The sequence below is a fragment of the Rhinoraja longicauda genome, chromosome 1, assembly GCF_053455715.1.
Source record: "Rhinoraja longicauda isolate Sanriku21f chromosome 1, sRhiLon1.1, whole genome shotgun sequence".
NCBI lineage: Eukaryota > Metazoa > Chordata > Chondrichthyes > Rajiformes > Arhynchobatidae > Rhinoraja > Rhinoraja longicauda.
Window position 1 is genome coordinate 16,620,333 of NC_135953.1, and position 18,303 is coordinate 16,638,635.

The 18,303-nt window shown below is 43.8% G+C and overlaps 1 protein-coding gene across 1 annotated transcript in view; it reads left to right on the forward strand.

The window, feature by feature from the left end:
• polr1a (RNA polymerase I subunit A) overlaps positions 1-18,303 on the forward strand; it is a 107,607-nt gene that overhangs the window by 3,612 nt on the left and 85,692 nt on the right. Inside the window, exons 2-6 of the mRNA XM_078411842.1 lie at positions 264-468; positions 4,545-4,694; positions 6,123-6,227; positions 13,019-13,104; positions 15,321-15,439. Coding sequence (XP_078267968.1) covers positions 264-468; positions 4,545-4,694; positions 6,123-6,227; positions 13,019-13,104; positions 15,321-15,439 — 665 coding nt within the window. The remainder of the gene's footprint in view (positions 1-263; positions 469-4,544; positions 4,695-6,122; positions 6,228-13,018; positions 13,105-15,320; positions 15,440-18,303) is intronic.

Below are 18,303 nucleotides of genomic sequence, written 5' to 3' on the forward strand. Positions count from 1 at the left end.
GAGAGAAGAGGTATGAAATGGGAAACCAGAGGAAGGAATATAGATGGAAGGGGAGTGGGAGAAATGCGTCTGCATCCAGGTAGGGCACAAGGATGAGGGGCATTTGTTCCAGCATCTGAATTTCCTACCTCAATTTCCCTCCACAGATGCTCAATATTCCAGCATCTGCAGCCTCTTAAGTCTTTAGATTTAACAACATTCATTCTATGTATTTCATGACCAAACTTCATTTAATAGCTCAAAATTCTATCTTTTTCCCATAGGAAATTGAGTGTCAAACCCATCACTAATCCAAATCTGTTGGACAATGTGGGCAATCCAGCAACAAATGGTCTGTATGATCTGGCGTTGGGTCCAGCTGATTCCAAAGAAGTCTGCGGTACCTGTGCTCAGGATTTTACTAATTGCCCAGGACACGTGGGCCACATAGAGCTCCCGCTGACGGTCTACAACCCCTTATTTTTTGATGTAAGTATTGGGAGCGGTGTAAAAATAAAAGAATGAACTGAATGGACGTGTGGGGGTGACAGATAGAAACAGTAAAGGCTAAAAATACAGTTCAACTCTTTTTCTCTGCACAGTTGCTGTCTGACCTGTTGTGTCTTTATAGCATTTCTGTTTTGATCTCAGAGTTACATACGACAATTGCAGTTTGCTTTATAGAGTCATAGAGTAATATACTGTGGAAACAGGCCCTTCGGCCCAACTTGCCCACACCGGCCAACATGTCCCAGCTACACTAGTCCCACCTGCCTGCACTTGGTCCATATCCCTCCAAACCTGTCCTATTCATCTACCTGTGTAACTGTTTCTTAAACATTGGGATAGTCCCAGCCTCAGCTACCTCCTCTGGCAGCTTGTTCCATACACCCATCACTCTCTCTTACTCCAATTTCATAGAGTCATCGGGTGATATAGTGTGGAAACAGGCCCTTCGGCCCAACGCCCACACTGGCCAACGATGTCCCAGCTGCACTAGTCCCACTTGCCTGCGCTTGGTCCATAACCCTCCAAACCTGTCCTATCCATGTACCTGTCTAACTATTTCTTACACGATGGGATTGTCCCAGCCTCAACTACCTACTCTGGCAGCTTGTTCCATACACCCACCGCCCTTTGTGTGAAAATGTTACCCCTCGGACTCCTATTAAATCTTTATCCCTTCACCTTGAACCTGATCTGGGATGATATGGGTTGACTTTTTTATTTGTTATTGTGTTGTGTGCACATTGGAAGCCTCTACAACGGAAATGTTATGAGAGCACACTGATAATTTGCCACATTTAGTCCATTGGAGGGTGATTAGTTTTGTTTCTGGCTTGGGAGTCATTTTTCCCTCCCTTTTTCGACCTGAATTGCTGGACTACTAGTTAAGTTGTTCAAATTGGCTCAATTACTAAAATTTACTGCTGTTAATGTAAATTAACAATCACTTAAATATTTTGTGCAGTTTTTCTCTCTCTGCCACTTTAATAGTATTATACATCAATAAGAATTCCAGAGCTCCTACATCTGAAAGAGAATAAAAAGGGCTAACTGACCTCTTATTGATATTTTAGATGTGTTTTTTGAGCTCAAATCTTTCCTCGTCCCTGGTAATGGAACAAAGATATTGCTTGTGTAGTTCAGGGTGAGATAGGGATCAGCAACAAAGAACATAACAGGACAGCACATAAACAGGCCCTTCGACCTGCAATGTCAGTGCTGAGCATGATGCCAAGACCAACTCTTATCTGCTGCACATGATACATATCTTCCATTCCTTGCATATCCATGTGCTTATCCAGAAGTCTAGGCTATATGCCACAATCACATCTGCTTCCACCACCAACCCCCTCCCCCCCCCCCCCCCCACTTCCCACCCAGCCACGCATTCCAGGTACACACTTGGAAGAAACATGCCCTGCATATCTTTACACTTTGCCTGCTCGCCTTAAAGCTATGTGCTCTAGTATCCAATATTTCCATCATGGAAAAAATATTCTGACTGCCTACCCCATCTATGCCTCTCATAATATATACTTCTATCACACCTCCCTCAACTTCCAACGTTCCAGAGAAAACAATCCAAGTTTGTCCACCCTCTCTGTAGCTACTATCCGCTAATCCAGGCATCATATTTGTAAACCACCTCCACATCTTTCCTGCAATGGGGGTGACCAGAACTTCACGCAATACTCCAAATGCGGCCTAACCAAAGCCCTGTAAAGCTACATCATGACCTCCTGACTTTTCTGGTCAATTCTCAGACTAATGAAAACAAGAATACTGAAGGCCTTGTTTGTCATTCTATCCATTCGTGTGGCCACTTTCAGGGTGTTATGGACTTGGACTCGAAGATCCCTCTCTACATCAATGCTGTTCAGGGTCATTTAGAAGGGTGAGAGGGGGTCTTATTGAAATATATAAGATTATTAAGGGATTGGACACGTTAGAGGCAGGAAACATGTTCCCTATGCTGGGAGAGTCCAGAACCAGTGGCCACAGTTTAAGAATAAGGGGTAGGCCATTTAGAACGGAGATGAGGAAAAACCTTTTCAGTCAAAGAGTTATAAATCTGTGGAATTCTCTGCCTCAGAAGGCAGTGGAGGCCAATTCTCTGGATGCTTTCAAGGGAGAGCTAGATAAAGATAGTGGAGACAGGGGGTATGGGGAGAAGGAAGGAACGTGGTACTGATTGTGAATGATCAGCCATGATCACATTAAATGGCGGTGCTGGCTCGAAGGGCCGAATGGCCTACTCCTGCACCTATTGTCTATTGTCTATTTCATTAATTGTATATTTTCCCTTTGTATTCGGCCTCAACAAAAGCACAACACCTCACATGTGCTTGGATTAAACTCCATCTGCCATTTCTCCATGCATTTCTACAGCTGATCTATATATTGACAGCCTTCCTCATAATCCATAATCCTGACAATCTTGGTGTCATCTGCAAACCAACTAACCATCTCGTCTACGTGTATGTCTGAGTATTTGTATATATCACAAACAGCAGAGGTCCCAGCACAGATTCCTGTGGAACTCCACTGGTTTCAGATATCCAGCCTGAATATTGTCCTTCCAACACAACCTTCTAGTATAAGCCAGTTCTGAATCCATACGAGCAAGTCACAGTTAATCCCGTGCTCTTAATCTTCTAGAATACCCAACCACAGTGGACTTTATAAAATATCTTACCAAAATCCGTGTAGACAACATATCCCCATCCACCGCCCCTCCCTCATCGATCACCTTTGTTACCTCCTCAAAACACTCGATGGGTGGGGATTACACGTAAATTTATCATTCTGATTCTCTCATTTGCAAGTGCTTGAAACTCTTCTGGGATATAATAATTAACTGTTGAAGATAATCTATGTTATTATATTATAAGAATATTGAAGTCTAGTGAACTTTGCAGTATCAGGAGCTCAGTTAATTGAAAAAACTGTTTTGAGGACCTGACTATGTGAAATAGAGATTTAACTCCTATTTTGTCTGACGTCATTGACACTTTGTCTTAAAATACCAAACAGTATTCTCTTGGTTAACCAAGTGAAGAAGTTGACAGCCAACCATGAAAGTAACCCATGTTTTGCTCATTTCTACACTTGCTAACTGATATGCGACAATACTGAGATATATATATATATTCTGTATCTTCCCCTTTTCTCTGTCAATTGTACTTGAGTTTGACTTGATTGTATTTATGATCTGTTTGGATAGCATGGAAAACAAAGCTTTTCACTGTACACATGACAGCAATAAATTTAAATCTACTTAACATTAGAGCTGGATTGTAGCCTGTGTTAACTCAATCTTACAATCAGCCAGTGCTTTCCCTTTGCTCTCTGATAGTTAAAACAAGTTTGTTTTACACTATAACAGAGTGCAAGACATAATAAACCTCAAGACGACTATAATTTATTGCATCATATCGGAGGCACATTCTCAATCTCATACCCCTGTACAATGACAATAAAGATATATTGTATTGTATTGTATTAATAACTGAACGACCAGGGAATGGCATAACATTACAGTTTTTACAAGTTATAAAGTATTTGGGGATCCTTTTACTTGTTTTGTTTTGGGTTCTGATCAATAGCCCTAAACTTGCCTACACTAGAATTTCTCCAAATAATTTGCAACATTGGTCTAAAAGTAGAAATGTTATTATGTTCCAAAGTGGCATCTCAAATCACGTTTCACAATTTTCATAGCTGTAAGATGAGAGAGGCAGAATGTAAAGGAGATATACGGAGCAAGTTTTTTTGCTCAGAGGGTGGCGGGTGTCTGGAATGCAGATGCAGGAGTGGTGGTGGAGGCAGATGGAAGAATGACTTAAGAGACTTTTGGATAGGCATATAGATGTGCAGGAAATGGAGCAATGTGGTTTATGTGCAGGCAGTTAGGAGTTGGTCTCGGCACCATGTTCGGCACAGACATTATGGGCCGAAGGGTCTGCTCGTGTGCAATACTGTTCTGTGTTCTATGTAAATGACTGAGTAGGCTTGATATTTTTCAATTAATTTTTTGTCTAAACCAATATTTCCCACAGAAACTCTACCTCATGATCAGAGGCTCCTGCCTGAATTGTCATATGCTGACATGTCCTCGTGCAACAATGTACCTGCTACAAAATCAGCTGCAAATTGCAGATTGTGGGTCTCTTGAACATGTTTATGAATTAGAGAGAATATTGAATGGGGTGAGTACTTAACATTGATTTGAAACATTTTTAATTCTCTTGGTGCTACAAGGTCACTATTTTTCCTGGAAGCTAATGAAGCCTACGATCTCAACAATTTGTCCTGGACAATTTGGGGCGGCCAGGTGGCGCAGCGGTAGAGTTGCTGCTTTACAACGTCAGAGGCCCGGGTTCAATCCTGACCACGAGTGCTGTCTGTAGGGAGTTTGTATGTTCTCCCTGTGACTGCATGGATTTTCTGCGGGTGCTCCGGTTTCCTCCTACACTCCAAAGATGTACAGGTTTGTAGGCTAATTGGCTTTGGTAAAATTGTAAATTGTCCCTTGTGTGAAGGATAGTGTTCGCTGGTTGGTGCGGACTCGTTGGGACGAAGGGCCTGTTTCCATGCTGTATTGTCTAAAGACAATATTTATTCCAAATGCAAAATGCTGGATTAACTCAACAGGTCAGGCAGCATCTTGGAGAGAGGGAATTGGTGACGTTTCGGGTCGAGACCCTTCTTCAGTCTGAAGAAGGGTCTCGACCCGAAACATCACCCATTCCCTCTCTCCTAGATGCTGCCTGACCTGCTGAGTTAATCCAGCATTTTGTGATACCTTCGATTTGTACCAGCATCTGCAGTTATTTTCCTACCCTATATTCCAAATGCAATGTTGCCGCAATAGGCTTTTGATTATTTATTCCACTGCTGTTTACGGGGCACACCGTTGCATGAAAGCTGGCTGCTGTATTTTCCTCCAAATCATGTGAGACATGGGTTCAGTTAGTTTCAAAAATCCATCTCTGGAACTGAGGGCCAGTGAGATGAGAAATGTGCTGGAACATCGATGCAGTGAGTTTAAAACAATCTGGTGCTGAAACAGAAGGCCAATGAGTTTAAAGAATCCCATGTGGAACAGGGATGCAGTAAGTTAAAGAAAAAAATCCAGTGCAGGGCCAATAGATTTAAACAATCCAGTGACGAACATGGGGCCAGTAAATTTAATCAATCCAGTGCTGGAGCAGAAGACCATTGAGTTAAAAAACTCCAGTGAGGTAACAGAGGTGCATGAATTTGCTGCTGTTTTTCGTTCATTACTTTATGTGTGGCGCATTGGCAGTTATACAGTTTGGACATACTTGCAGCAGTGAAAGGTTCCATTTAAATGCAAATCTCTATGGAGCTTAGATAACTCAGCATAAACTCAGTATATTCAGTTTTTGACCCAGTGCTGCCACTTCATTCTCTGTTACCCCCATAGTAACGGAGTGCTGTAGTGTACACATTTATCAAGCGTTGAGCCAATGGAGCGGCAGTTTATACCTCTGTAACATACTGAGGCATGCATAGTTTTAGGAAAACATGACAGCAGTGAGAAGAGACTCAGACAAAAAAAAGCACAATTATCAATATTCCCCAATTATTGATTGGTATTTTGTTTTCTACAGGTGCTGGAAAAGAACTCTAAGGCCACAACAGATGAAATCCAGGAAGCACTGAATTCACATACCCAGACGGTACTGAAGAATCATGGGGCTTGCAAATTTTCCCAAGTAAGTGAAAAATGTTTTATTTGCATTGCCACACTGATGCTCTGCCAGGGGGGCTATGTGAGGATGCTGTTCATTGACTTTAGTTCAGCATTCAACACAATAGTCCCCAGCAGACTGGTTGAGAAGCTGCTGGAACTGGGGCTTAGCACCCCTCTGTGTGCCTGGGTCCTGGACTTTCTCACTGCCAGGCCCCAAGTGGTCAGGATGGGGGAACACACATCTAGCTCCCTCACCCTGAACATAGGATCCCCCCAGGGCTGCGTCCTTAGCCCCCTACTGTACTCCCTGTACACACATGACTGTGGGGCCAGGTTCAGCTCAAACTCCATCATCAAGTTTGCTGATGACACTGTGGTGGTGGGCCGGATCTCCAACAACGATGAGAAGGCCTACCGGGAGGAGGTGGCTGATCTGGCACTCTGGTGTCAGGACAATAGCCTCCTCTTGAATGTCACTAAAACAAAGGAGCTGATTGTGGACTTCAGAAGGGCTAAACATCCAAGGACGTACACGCCACTGGAGATAAATGGGTCTATTGTGGATAGGGTGAGCAGTTTTAAATACTTGGGAGTCCGCATCGCAGAGGATCTGACATGGGCAACGCACATTGCCGCACTGGTGGGTAGGGCTAAGCAGCGCCTTTACCACCTTAGACAACTGAGGAAATTCAGAGTGTCTCTGAGGATCCTTCATTGCTTCTACTCTGGGGCTGTAGAGAGCATCCTGTCCGGCAACATTACAGTCTGGTTTGGGAACAGCTCTGCCCAGGACAGGATGGCCCTGCAGAGAGTAGTGCGTTCAGCAGAACGCACCATGGGAACTACACTCGTCCCCCTGCATGACCTATACATCAGGAGGTGCAGATCCAGAGCAAGCAAGATCATGAGGGACCCCTGCCACCCCAGTAACGGACTGTTCCAGATGCTACGATCAGGCAAACGTCTCCGCTGTCACGCTGTGAAAACGGAGAGGATGAGACGGAGCTTCTTCCCACAGGCCATCAGGACTGTCAACTTTTATAACCCCAGAGACTAATTTTTTGTCGACACTAATAGTAACTTATTAACTTTATTTATATGCTGTAACTGTAATTCTTTTTGTGCACAACCCGCAGGCATTGCCACTTTCATTTCACTGCACATCGTGTATGTGTATGTGACAAATAAATTTGACTTGACTAATATGGCCATACACCGTTAAGGTTTCCTCCCACATTCCAAAGACGTACAGGTTTGTAGGTTAATTGGCTTTAACCTTGACTTACAGGGTTGACGGTGGAGATTCAATGTCAAGGTTTAAAAGATCGCATGGATGAACTACAACAATTGTTCATCCCTGTCTGGCTTAAAAATAAAATGGGGAAGGCGACTCAACTGTGGCTAACGAGGGAAATTAATGATAGTGTTAAATCCAAGGAAGAGGCATATAAATTAGCCAGAGGAAGCAGCAAACCGGACGACTGGGAGGAATTTAGAACACAGGACAAAGGAGTCAATTAAGAGGGGGAAATAGAGCATGAAAGAAAGCTTGCGGGGAGTATAACAACTGACTGTAAAAGCTTCTTTAGATAAGTGAAGAAGAAAAGATTAATGAAGACAAATGTAGTTCTCTTACAGTCAGAAACGGGTGAATTTATAATGAGTAACAAGGAAATGGCAGACCAGTTAAACAAGTACTTTGGTTCTGTCTTCACTAAGGAAGCCACAAACAATCTCCAAGAAATACTAGGGGATTGAGGATCTAGTGGAAGGGAGGAACTGAAGGGAATCTACATTATTCAGGAAATGTTAAGTAAACTGTTGGGACTGAAGGCAGATAAGTCCCTGATGGTCTGTATCCCAGAGTACTCAAGGAGGTGGCCCTAGAAATCGTGGATGCATTGGTGATTATTTTCCAATGTTCTATAGACTCTGGATCAGTTCCTGTGGACTGGAGGGAAGCTAGTGTAACCCCACTTTTTAAGAAAGGAGGGAGAGAGAAAACGGGGAATTATAGGCCAGTTAGCCTTGCATCGGTAGTGGGGAAGATGCTGGAGTCGATTATTAAAGATGTAATAGCAGCGCATTTGGAAAGCAATGACAGGATCGGTCAAAATCAGCATGGATTTATGAAGGGGAAATCATGCTTGACTAATTTTCTGGAATTTTTTGAGGATGTAACAAGTAGAATGGATAAGGGAGAGCCAGTGGATGTGGTGCATCTGGACTTTCAAAAAGCCTCTGTCAAGGTCCCTCACAAGAAACATAGAAACATAGAAACATAGAAAATAGGTGCAGGAGTAGGCCATTTGGCCCTTCGAGCCTGCGCCGCCATTCAATATGATCATGGCTGATCATCCAGCTCAGTAACCTGTACCTGCCTTCTCTCCATACCCCCTGATCCCTTTAGCCACAAGGGCCTCATCTAACTCCCTCTTAAATATAGCCAATGAACTGGCCTCAACTACCTTCTGTGGCAGAGAATTCCACAGACTCACCACTCTCTGTGTGAAGAAATGTTTTCTCATCTCGGTTCTAAAAGACTTCCCCCTTATCCTTAAGCTGTGACCCCTGGTTCTGGACTTCCCCAACATCGGGAACAATCTTCCCGCATCTAGCCTCTCCAACCCCTTAAGAATTTTATATGTTTCTATAAGATCCCCCTTCAGTCTTCTAAATTCCAGCGAGTATAAGCCTAGTCTATCCAGTCTTTCTTCATATGAAAGTCCTGCCATCCCAGGGATCAATCTGGTGAATCTTCTCTGTACTCCCTCTAAGGCTAGAATGTCTTTCCTCAGATTAGGAGACCAAAACTGTACACAATACTCCAGGTGCGGTCTCATCAAGGCCCTGTACAACTGCAGCAGAACCTCTCTGCTCCTATACTCAAATCCTCTTGCTATGAATGCTAACATACCATTCGCTTTCTTCACTGCCTGCTGCACCTGCACGCTTGCTTTCAATGACTGGTGCACCATGACACCCAGGTCACGTTGCATCTCTCCTTTTCCTAATTGGCCACCATTCAGGTAATACTCTGCTTTCCTGTTCCTGCCGCTGAAGTGGATAACCTCACATTTATCCACATTATATTGCATTTGCCATGCATTTGCCCACTTGCCTAATCTATCCAAGTCACTCTGCAGCCTCCTAGCATCTTCCTCGCAGCTAACACTGCCACCCAGTGTCATCCGCAAACTTAGAGATGTTGCATTCAATTCTCTCGTCCAAATCATTAATATATATTGTAAATAACTGGGGTCCCAGCACTGAGCCTTGTGGTACCCCACTAGTCACTGCCTGCCATTCCGAAAAGGACCCGTTTATTCCTACTCCTACTCAAGAGATTGGTGTGCAAAATTAGAGCACATGATATTGGGGATAGGGTATTGACATGGATAGAGAACTGAAGAAGGGTCTCGACCCGAAACGTCATCCGGAGATGCGGACTGACCCGTTGAGTTACTCCAGCATTTTGTGACACCTTGGATAGAGAACTGGTTGGCAGACAGGAAGCAAAGAGTAGGAATAAACGGATCTTTTTCAGAATGGCAGGCAGTGACTAGTGGGGTGGTGCAAAGGTCAGTGCTGGGACCCCAATTACTTACAATATATATTAACGAATTAAACGAGGGAATTAAATGTAACATCTCCAAGTTTGCGGGTGACACAAAGTTGGGTGGCAATGTGAGCTGCAAGGAAGATGCTATGAGGCTGCAGGGTGACTTGGAAAGGTTTGATGAGTGGGCAGATGCATGGCAGTTGCAGTATAATGTGGATAAATGTGAGGTTATCTACTTTGGTGGCAAGAACAAGAAGGCAGATTATGATCTGAATGGTGTCCGATTAGGAAAAGGGGAGGTGCAATGAGACCTGGGTGTCCTTGTACATCAATTACTGAAAGTAAGCACACAGGTACAGCAGGCAGTGAAGAAAACAAATGGCATGTTGGCCTTCATAGTGAGCGGATTTGAGTATAGGTGCAACCAGGTCCTACTGCAGTTGTACAGGGCCCTGGTGAGAACACACATGGAGTATTGTGTACAGTTTAGGTCTCCAAATTTGAGGAAGGCCATACTTGCTATTGAGGGAGTGTAGGTTCACCAGGTTAATTCCCGGGATGGCGGGACTGTCATACAATGAAAAAATGGGGTGACTGGGCTTGTATTCACTGGAATTTAGAAGGATGAGAGGGGATCTTATAGAAACATATAAAATTCTTAACGGATTGGACAGGCTTGATGCAGGAAAAATGTTCCCGATGTTGGGGGAGTCCAGAACCAGGGGACACAGTTTAGGGGGTAGGGGGTAGGCCATTTAGGACTGAGATGAGGATAACAATTTTCACCCAGAGAGTTGTGATTCTGTGGAATTCTCTGCCACAGAAGGCAGTGGAGGCCAATTCACTGGATGTTTTCAAGAGAGAGTTAGATTTAGCTCTTAGTGCTAATGGAATCAGGGGTATGGGGAAAAAGCAGGAATGGGGTACTGATTTTGGATGATCAGCTATTATCATATTGAATGGAGTGCTGGCTCGAACGGCTTACTCCTGCACCTATTTTCTATGTTTCTATGTATAATTGTAAAATTATCCCTCGTATGTGTAGGATAGTGTTAGTGTGCAGACATCGCTGGTCAGCGTAGACTCGGTGGGCTGAAGGGCCTGTTTCCACACTATCTCTAAATTAAACTAGACCTTATTGAGGATGTCTGATAAAATACCTCATAAAGGACATTGCGTGCATTTTTGTGGTGTTCAAGGGCTCAACTGTTGATGGATAGGAGAGTAAGTTGGTATAATTTGAATTGGAGAAAGATCAGCGATGCATTTTTGTATGTGGGCTTTGGAATGACAAAATCACTGGAGAATTTGCCAAATAATGTTTGTAACTGGATTTAGAAAGTACTGGGAAATGGATACTCTTCAGATTATACCTCAATGCCTTTTATATCTAAGAATTTAGCATTAAGTATATTCAGTGACCTAGCTGCTAACATACTCTGCGTTAGTCAATTTTACTGGTTCATTATCATCATGCAGTCATACAGCACAGAAACAGACCCTTCAGCCCAATCATTCATGCCAACTAAGATGCCGCAACTATGCTAGTCCCATCTGCCTGCATTTGGCCCATCTATATACTAAAACTCTCGTTTGTTTGTGTGTTTGTTCCTGAACTACAGCCAAAACGGTACATGATAGCGCAACAATTTTAGGCCCAACCTTGCTCTCCATCGTCCCTTTGGTGCTAATGGAAGAAGTTTCATTGAAATCTGTGTTATATTTTTAAAGTTATTCACATTTTAAAGTTTAAATCTGTCTCCTAGGGAGGGAGGGAGGATAAGGGGGTTTGAGTGGGATGGAGGGGGGAGGGGGGTGTGGGGAGGGGTGGAAGGGGGGGGGGGGGTAAGAGGGGAGGGGAGGAGAGGGTGCTGCTCCAATGCAGGAGAGGTTTGGGCCCAATGGGTCCACTTGGTCTAGTATCCGTCTAAACCTTTCCTATGGAACTGTGGAATTCTTTCCTGTGGAATTATTTGCCACAGAAGGCTGTGGAGACCAAGTCAGTGGCTCCAAAGACGTACAGGTATGTAGGTTAATTGGCTGGGTAAATGTAAAAATTGTCCCTAGTGGGTGTAGGATAGTGTTAATGTACGGGGATCACTGGGCGGCACGGACTTGGTGGGCCGAAAAGGCCTGTTTCCGGCTGTATATATATATGATATGATATGATATTTTTATGGCAGAGATAGATAGATTCTTGATTAGTACAGGTGTCAGAGGTTTTGGGGAGAAGGCGGGAGAATTCTCTGCCTCAGAAGGCGGCGGAGGCCAATTCTCTGAGAGCTTTCAAGAAAAAGCTAGATAGAGCTCTTAAGTTTAGTGGAGTCAGAGGGTATGGGGAGAAGGCAGGAACGGGGTACTGATTGGGAATGATCAGCCATGATCACATTGAATGGTGGTGCTGGCTCAAAGGGCCGAATGGCCTACTCCTGCACCTATTGTCTATTGTCTAATGGGGTTAGGAGGGAGAGATAGATCAGCCATGATTGAATGGTGGAATAGACTTGATGGGCCAAATGGGCTAATTATACTCCCATTCCTTATGACCTATCCATGTACCTGTCCAAGAGTCTTTTAGATGTTGTTATAGCACAGGTTCACCATATCAATTTTCCCGCAACTGTTGTTTCAGCACCTTTTACCCTGAAAAAATTACGAGAATGCGCTTGATATTCTCCCACAGAAGTCCCCCTAAATGTGGCGCCTAGGCCATGAGGCGGCTGATCTCAACCTCATTGGGACTTCCACGCCGATCAGTAGGTCAATGGCTGGGATACTGGAATTTCACCCCGGCCGGAGCTGGCAAATCCGTTCTCATAACTGACTTTTTAGGCCGACTTTGCAGGCTGATATCTTAGCCCCCCTGTGGCTTAGAGCTTAAACCTATGTCGTGTGGTTTTTGATTCCCCTTCCCTGGATAAATGACGGTGCATTTACCCTGTCCATACATCTTTATAAGATCACACCTCAGCTCCTGCGCTCCAAGGAATGAAGTCCTAGCCTGCTCAACTTCTCCGCTCAGGCCCTCGAGTCCTGACAACGTCCTTGTAAATCTTCTCTGCATTCATTACAGATTAATGCTTAATTACTTGAATTTCTCCTGCTGTTTGGTGTCCAGTCTCCCTGTGAGCATAGTACCATCTTTCTTCATCTCATATGGAAGGTTTTTGTTCAGATTGATATTAAGTGCACTTGATGCTTGTTTTACATTTTAACAGTGACATTACATTGTGGTTCTGTTTTGTTGCAAGGTGAAAAATGTAACTGACTGCAAGGATAGATTAGTAAGAGATTTCTGGAAAATCTACATGAAATCAAGAAAATGTCCAAACTGCAAGTAAGTGATTTTTACAGATTAATATATTGTCAGATTGACAGTTGTCAGATATACCAGGGTGCAATGAAATACCAATGAACAAAAACAAGGTACATGAAGTTCACAGGCTACACAGTATACATAATAATACAATTTATTAGCAAAGTACTGCTGAAATTCAAGCATTGAAATCTGGACTGACATAGTTAAATTAATTGGAATTGAGGGAAAAGCTCTCCTGTGGCTGAAGCATACCTGATTCATAAAAAGGTGTTTGTCATTGGTGGAAGCCAGGTACCTCGGTCTTAGTTTACTTGTCGAGGACAGGACCTGTGGATTTCAGAGGGTGAAATGTTAATTTATACTAGTGAATAGTTTTAACATGGAAATCACTCGCATTTCTTTGTTGCTGTTTCCAAAATCAGTTAGATCCTGTTTTTTTTTTAGTTTAGTTGAGAGATACAGCACGGAAACAGGCTCTTCGGCCCACTGAGTCCACACCGATCCTCACGCACTAACACTATCCTATGCAAACTAGGGACAATTTACATTTATACCAAGCCAATTAACCTACAAACCTGTACGTCTTTGGAGTGTGGGAGGAAACCGAAGATCTCGGAGAAAGCCCACGCAGGTCACAGGGAGAACGTACAAACTCCGCACCGACAGCACCCGTTGTCGGGATTGAACCCGGGTCTCCGGCACTGCGGGCACTGTAAAGCAGCAACTCGACCGCTGTGCCACCGTACAGTCACCGTAGCATGTTAAGAAAGGAAGTATGTGTTGTTCTAGGCCACCAGCTTTATAATATTCTTCTGTGCTCTCCTTCTCCGTGTGTGAGTGAGATACAGCCACACACTTGGGGAGAAAGGAACATAATGGTGGCATGTCACATTTACCATTGTTTGCAGATACAATCATGGCTTTTAAAAGACTTTTGGGCAGATATGGGTGACATTGGGGACATAGGTTTAAGGCGAGAAGGGAAAGATTTAATAGGTACCTGGGGGGTATCTTTTTCACACAGGGTGGTGAGTATATGGATCAAGCTGCTAGAGGAAATAGTTGAGGCTGGTACTATTAATAATAATAATAATAATACATTACATTTATATAGCGCTTTTCATATACTCAAAGACGCTTTACAGGGATTTAGAGAACATAGGGAAGTGAATAAATAGATAAATAAGTAAACGAACAGAGAAAGGAGACAGAAGGTGGGGTGACCTTCAGTGGTTGAAGGCAGTACTGAACAGGTGAGACTTCAGTGATGTTTCCATGCTGTATGGATCTATAGATGGATTGCAAGGAAGAGCATAGGGGGCTATGCGTTAAATGCAGGTACATGTGACAAGGTGGGCTGTAAGGCCTGTCTCTGTGTTGTACAGCTTTATGACTCTGTTGCCTTGATATAAGGAACTATTTAGTTTGTCAGTAGTGGTTGGTGGGGGAGAATAGACTAAAAGCATGTCAATTTTTAGACAATAGGTGCAGGAGTAGGCCATTCGGCCCTTCGAACCAGCGCCGCCATTCAATGTGATCATGGCTGATCATTCACAATCAGTACCCCGTTCCTACCTTCTCCCTTGACTCTGCTATCTTTAAGAACTCTATCTAGCTCTGTCCAGAAAGCATTCAGAGAATTGGCTTCTGAGGCAGAGAATTCCACAGATTTACAACTCTCTGACTGCAAATGTTTTTCCTCATCTTCATTCTAAATGGCTTACCCCTTTAAGTTTGTAATTTCTGCTGTCACTTAAGGAGAAGGTGAAGAGATAAACTCATAAAAGCATGTAGCCCAGAAATGCAAACTTCAGAAATGGTGTTGGCATCTAGAACTAGAGGACATGGGTTTAAGGGAAGAGGGAGGAGGGGTAGTTGGTATCTAGACTGAACTGCCGGAGGAAGTGGTCGAAGTAGGAATAGTAACAACATTAAAATAGTTATCTGAACAGGTACTTGGAATAAGCAAAGCATAGAGGAAGGTGGAATTAATTTTGACAAGTATAGATTGGCATGATAAATGGCATGGACATGATGAGCTGAAGGACCTGTTTCTATGTTGTACAACTTGACTACAATTATAAGATTTCTGCCAATTTATATTGAAGTAAAAAGTGTGGAGAAGGATGATGCTAAAAGTCTCGATCCACAGAAGAACTGTTGTTTCCATGCATTGGATCGAATGGTTGATAAAGAGATTCTGCATTCATAAAACCTTGTTTTCTTTTCTTTAGTGCCAGTAAATCAATTGTACGAAAAGAACACAACAGCAAACTAATCGTGACGTACCCCACAACTGAACTCAAAATCAAAACGCAAAAAAATACAGATAAAGCAGAGGAAGAAAGCGGAGGTAAAGCTCTAATACCTAACCTGACAAAACATCTTTTCACAGTCAATAGACAATAGACAATAGACAATAGACAATAGGTGCAGGAGTAGGCCATTCAGCCCTTCGAGCCAGCACCGCCATTCAATGCGATCATGGCTGATCACTCTCAATCAGTACCCCGTTCCTGCCTTCTCCCCATACCCCCTCACTCCGCTATCCTTAAGAGCTCTATCCAGCTCTCTCTTGAAAGCATCCAACGAACTGGCCTCCACTGCCTTCTGAGGCAGAGAATTCCACACCTTCACCACCCTCTGACTGAAAAAGTTCTTCCTCATCTCCGTTCTAAATGGCCTACCCCTTATTCTCAAACTGTGGCCCCTTGTTCTGGACTCCCCCAACATTGGGAACATGTTATCTGCCTCTAATGTGTCCAATCCCCTAATTATCTTATATGTTTCAATAAGATCCCCCCTCATCCTTCTAAATTCCAGTGTATACAAGCCCAATCGCTCCAGCCTTTCAACATACGACAGTCCCGCCATTCCGGGAATTAACCTAGTGAACCTACGCTGCACGCCCTCCATAGCAAGAATATCCTTCCTCAAATTTGGAGACCAAAACTGCACACAGTACTCCAGGTGCGGTCTCACCAGGGCCCGGTACAACTGTAGAAGGACCTCTTTGCTCCTATACTCAACTCCTCTTGTTACGAAGGCCAACATTCCATTGGCTTTCTTCACTGCCTGCTGAACCTGCATGCTTCCTTTCATTGACTGATGCACTAGGACACCCAGATCTCGTTGAACTCCCCCTCCTCCTAACTTGACACCATTCAGATAATAATCTGCCTTTCTATTCTTACTTCCAAAGTGAATAACCTCACACTTATCTACATTAAACTGCATCTGCCATGTATCCGCCCACTCACACAACCTGTCCAAGTCACCCTGCAGCCTTATTGCATCTTCCTCACAATTCACACTACCCCCCAACTTAGTATCATCTGCAAATTTGTCAACAAGCGGGGACAGAGGTGGTGCTACGGCAAAACATGCCTTCAGAGCGAAGACCATTAGATAGCGTAGTGCTCTTCAAATGGAGACGTGTTGTTCATGGCCCCCATGTACTGCAGTCACCTTGAGGCCCCAGTGCTCTGATATCATCTGCTCAGACATCTGTTTATTGTGCTGAGCATTCATTGCATGTCATGGGGAGGTTGCTGGAAAAGGCACTATTTATTGCTCTTGCATTGGATTGCTTGGTTGGCCATTTCCAAATCAGATTTTAAGAACCAGAGGACGTGGGTTTAAGGTGAAGGGGAAAAGATTTAATTGGAATCTGAGGGGTAACTTTTTCCACACAAAGGGTGGTGGGTGTATGGAACGATCTGCCAGAGGAGGTAGTTGAGGCAGGGACTATTGCAACGTTTAAGAAACAATTAGACAGGCACGTGGATGGGACAGGTTTAGAGGGATATGGGCCATACGCAGAAGGTGGGGCTAGTGCAGATGGGACGTGTTGATTGGTGTGCGTAAGGTGGACTGAAGGGCCTGTTTCCAAGCTGTATCACTCTATCTCCCTCCCCCTCCCCGCCCATATAATAGACTGCTCATTGAGTAACCTAATCACCGTGCTGCTCTATTGAGAATTACATTGTTGGTTTTGCATTGAAATGTAGCCATCACCATTTGTATTGCTGTGACAGTGGTAGTCTGAATGGCAGGCACCTTTACATTTCTTCAGTTTCTGATCATCCAGTACCTTTCTTGTAGACCAATAACAGGAACCCTTTGTACTTAATATGTAGTAAAGAACTGCAGATGCTGTTTAAATCGAAGATAGACCCAAAATGCTGGAGTAACTGAAGAATGGTCTGAAGAAGGATCTCAACCTGAAACGTCAACCATTCCTTCTCTCCAGAGATGCTGCCTGTCCCGCTGAGTTACTCCAGCATTTTGTGTCATCCTTTGTTCTTAGATGACTTGATCGGGTGGATGTGCTAAAGATGTTTCCGATGATCGGGGAGACCAGAACTAGGAGGCATAGTCTTAGAATAAGAGGGGGCTCTTTTAAAACTGAGATGAGGAGAAACTTCTTCACTCAGAGGGTGGTTAGTCTGTGGAATTCGCTGCCTCAGGGAGCTGTGGAAGCAGGAACGTTAAATAAATTAAAAACATAAATAGATTGTTTTTTAATAGACAAGGGAATTAGGGGTTACGGGGAGCGGGCAGGGAAGTGGACATGAGCTATTGTTAGTATAGTAAGACCTGAGTAATCTCCTGGACAAGTTTCGATCACCTAGCTTGGGGTCGGAGAGGAATTTCCCGGATTTTTTCCCCAAATTGGCCTGGGTTTTTATCCGGTTTTTCGCCTCTCCCAGGAGATCACACGGTCCTTTTGGGTGGGAAGAAGGGCGATAGTGGGAAGGGGGTTGGGGTAGGATCAGCCATGATCGTATTGAATGGCGGAGCGGGCTCGAGGGGCCGGTTGGCCTACTCCTACTCCTATTTTCTTGTGTTCTTGTGACTTTGAAAGAGTGTTAAAAATATGGTTGCTGTAAATTGTAACTTCTCAATGTAGCCCCATTCAAATCAAGTTGAGTTAATGCACAAGTACAGTGAGGTACAGGTACACCTTATGGAAGTGCATCAGATCATGAGGGGAATAGAGAGGGTAGATGTACAGAGTTTACCCAGAGTTATGGAATCAAGATTCAGAGAACTTGGATTTAAGGTCAGAGGAGAAAGATTTTATAGAAACCTGATGGACAGCTTTTTCACACCGAGGATGCTGGGTATATGGAATGAACTGCCAGAGGTGATAGTTGAGGCAGGTAAGCAGAATTTGAACAGGTACGCGGAAAGGAAAGGTTTAGAGGGATATGG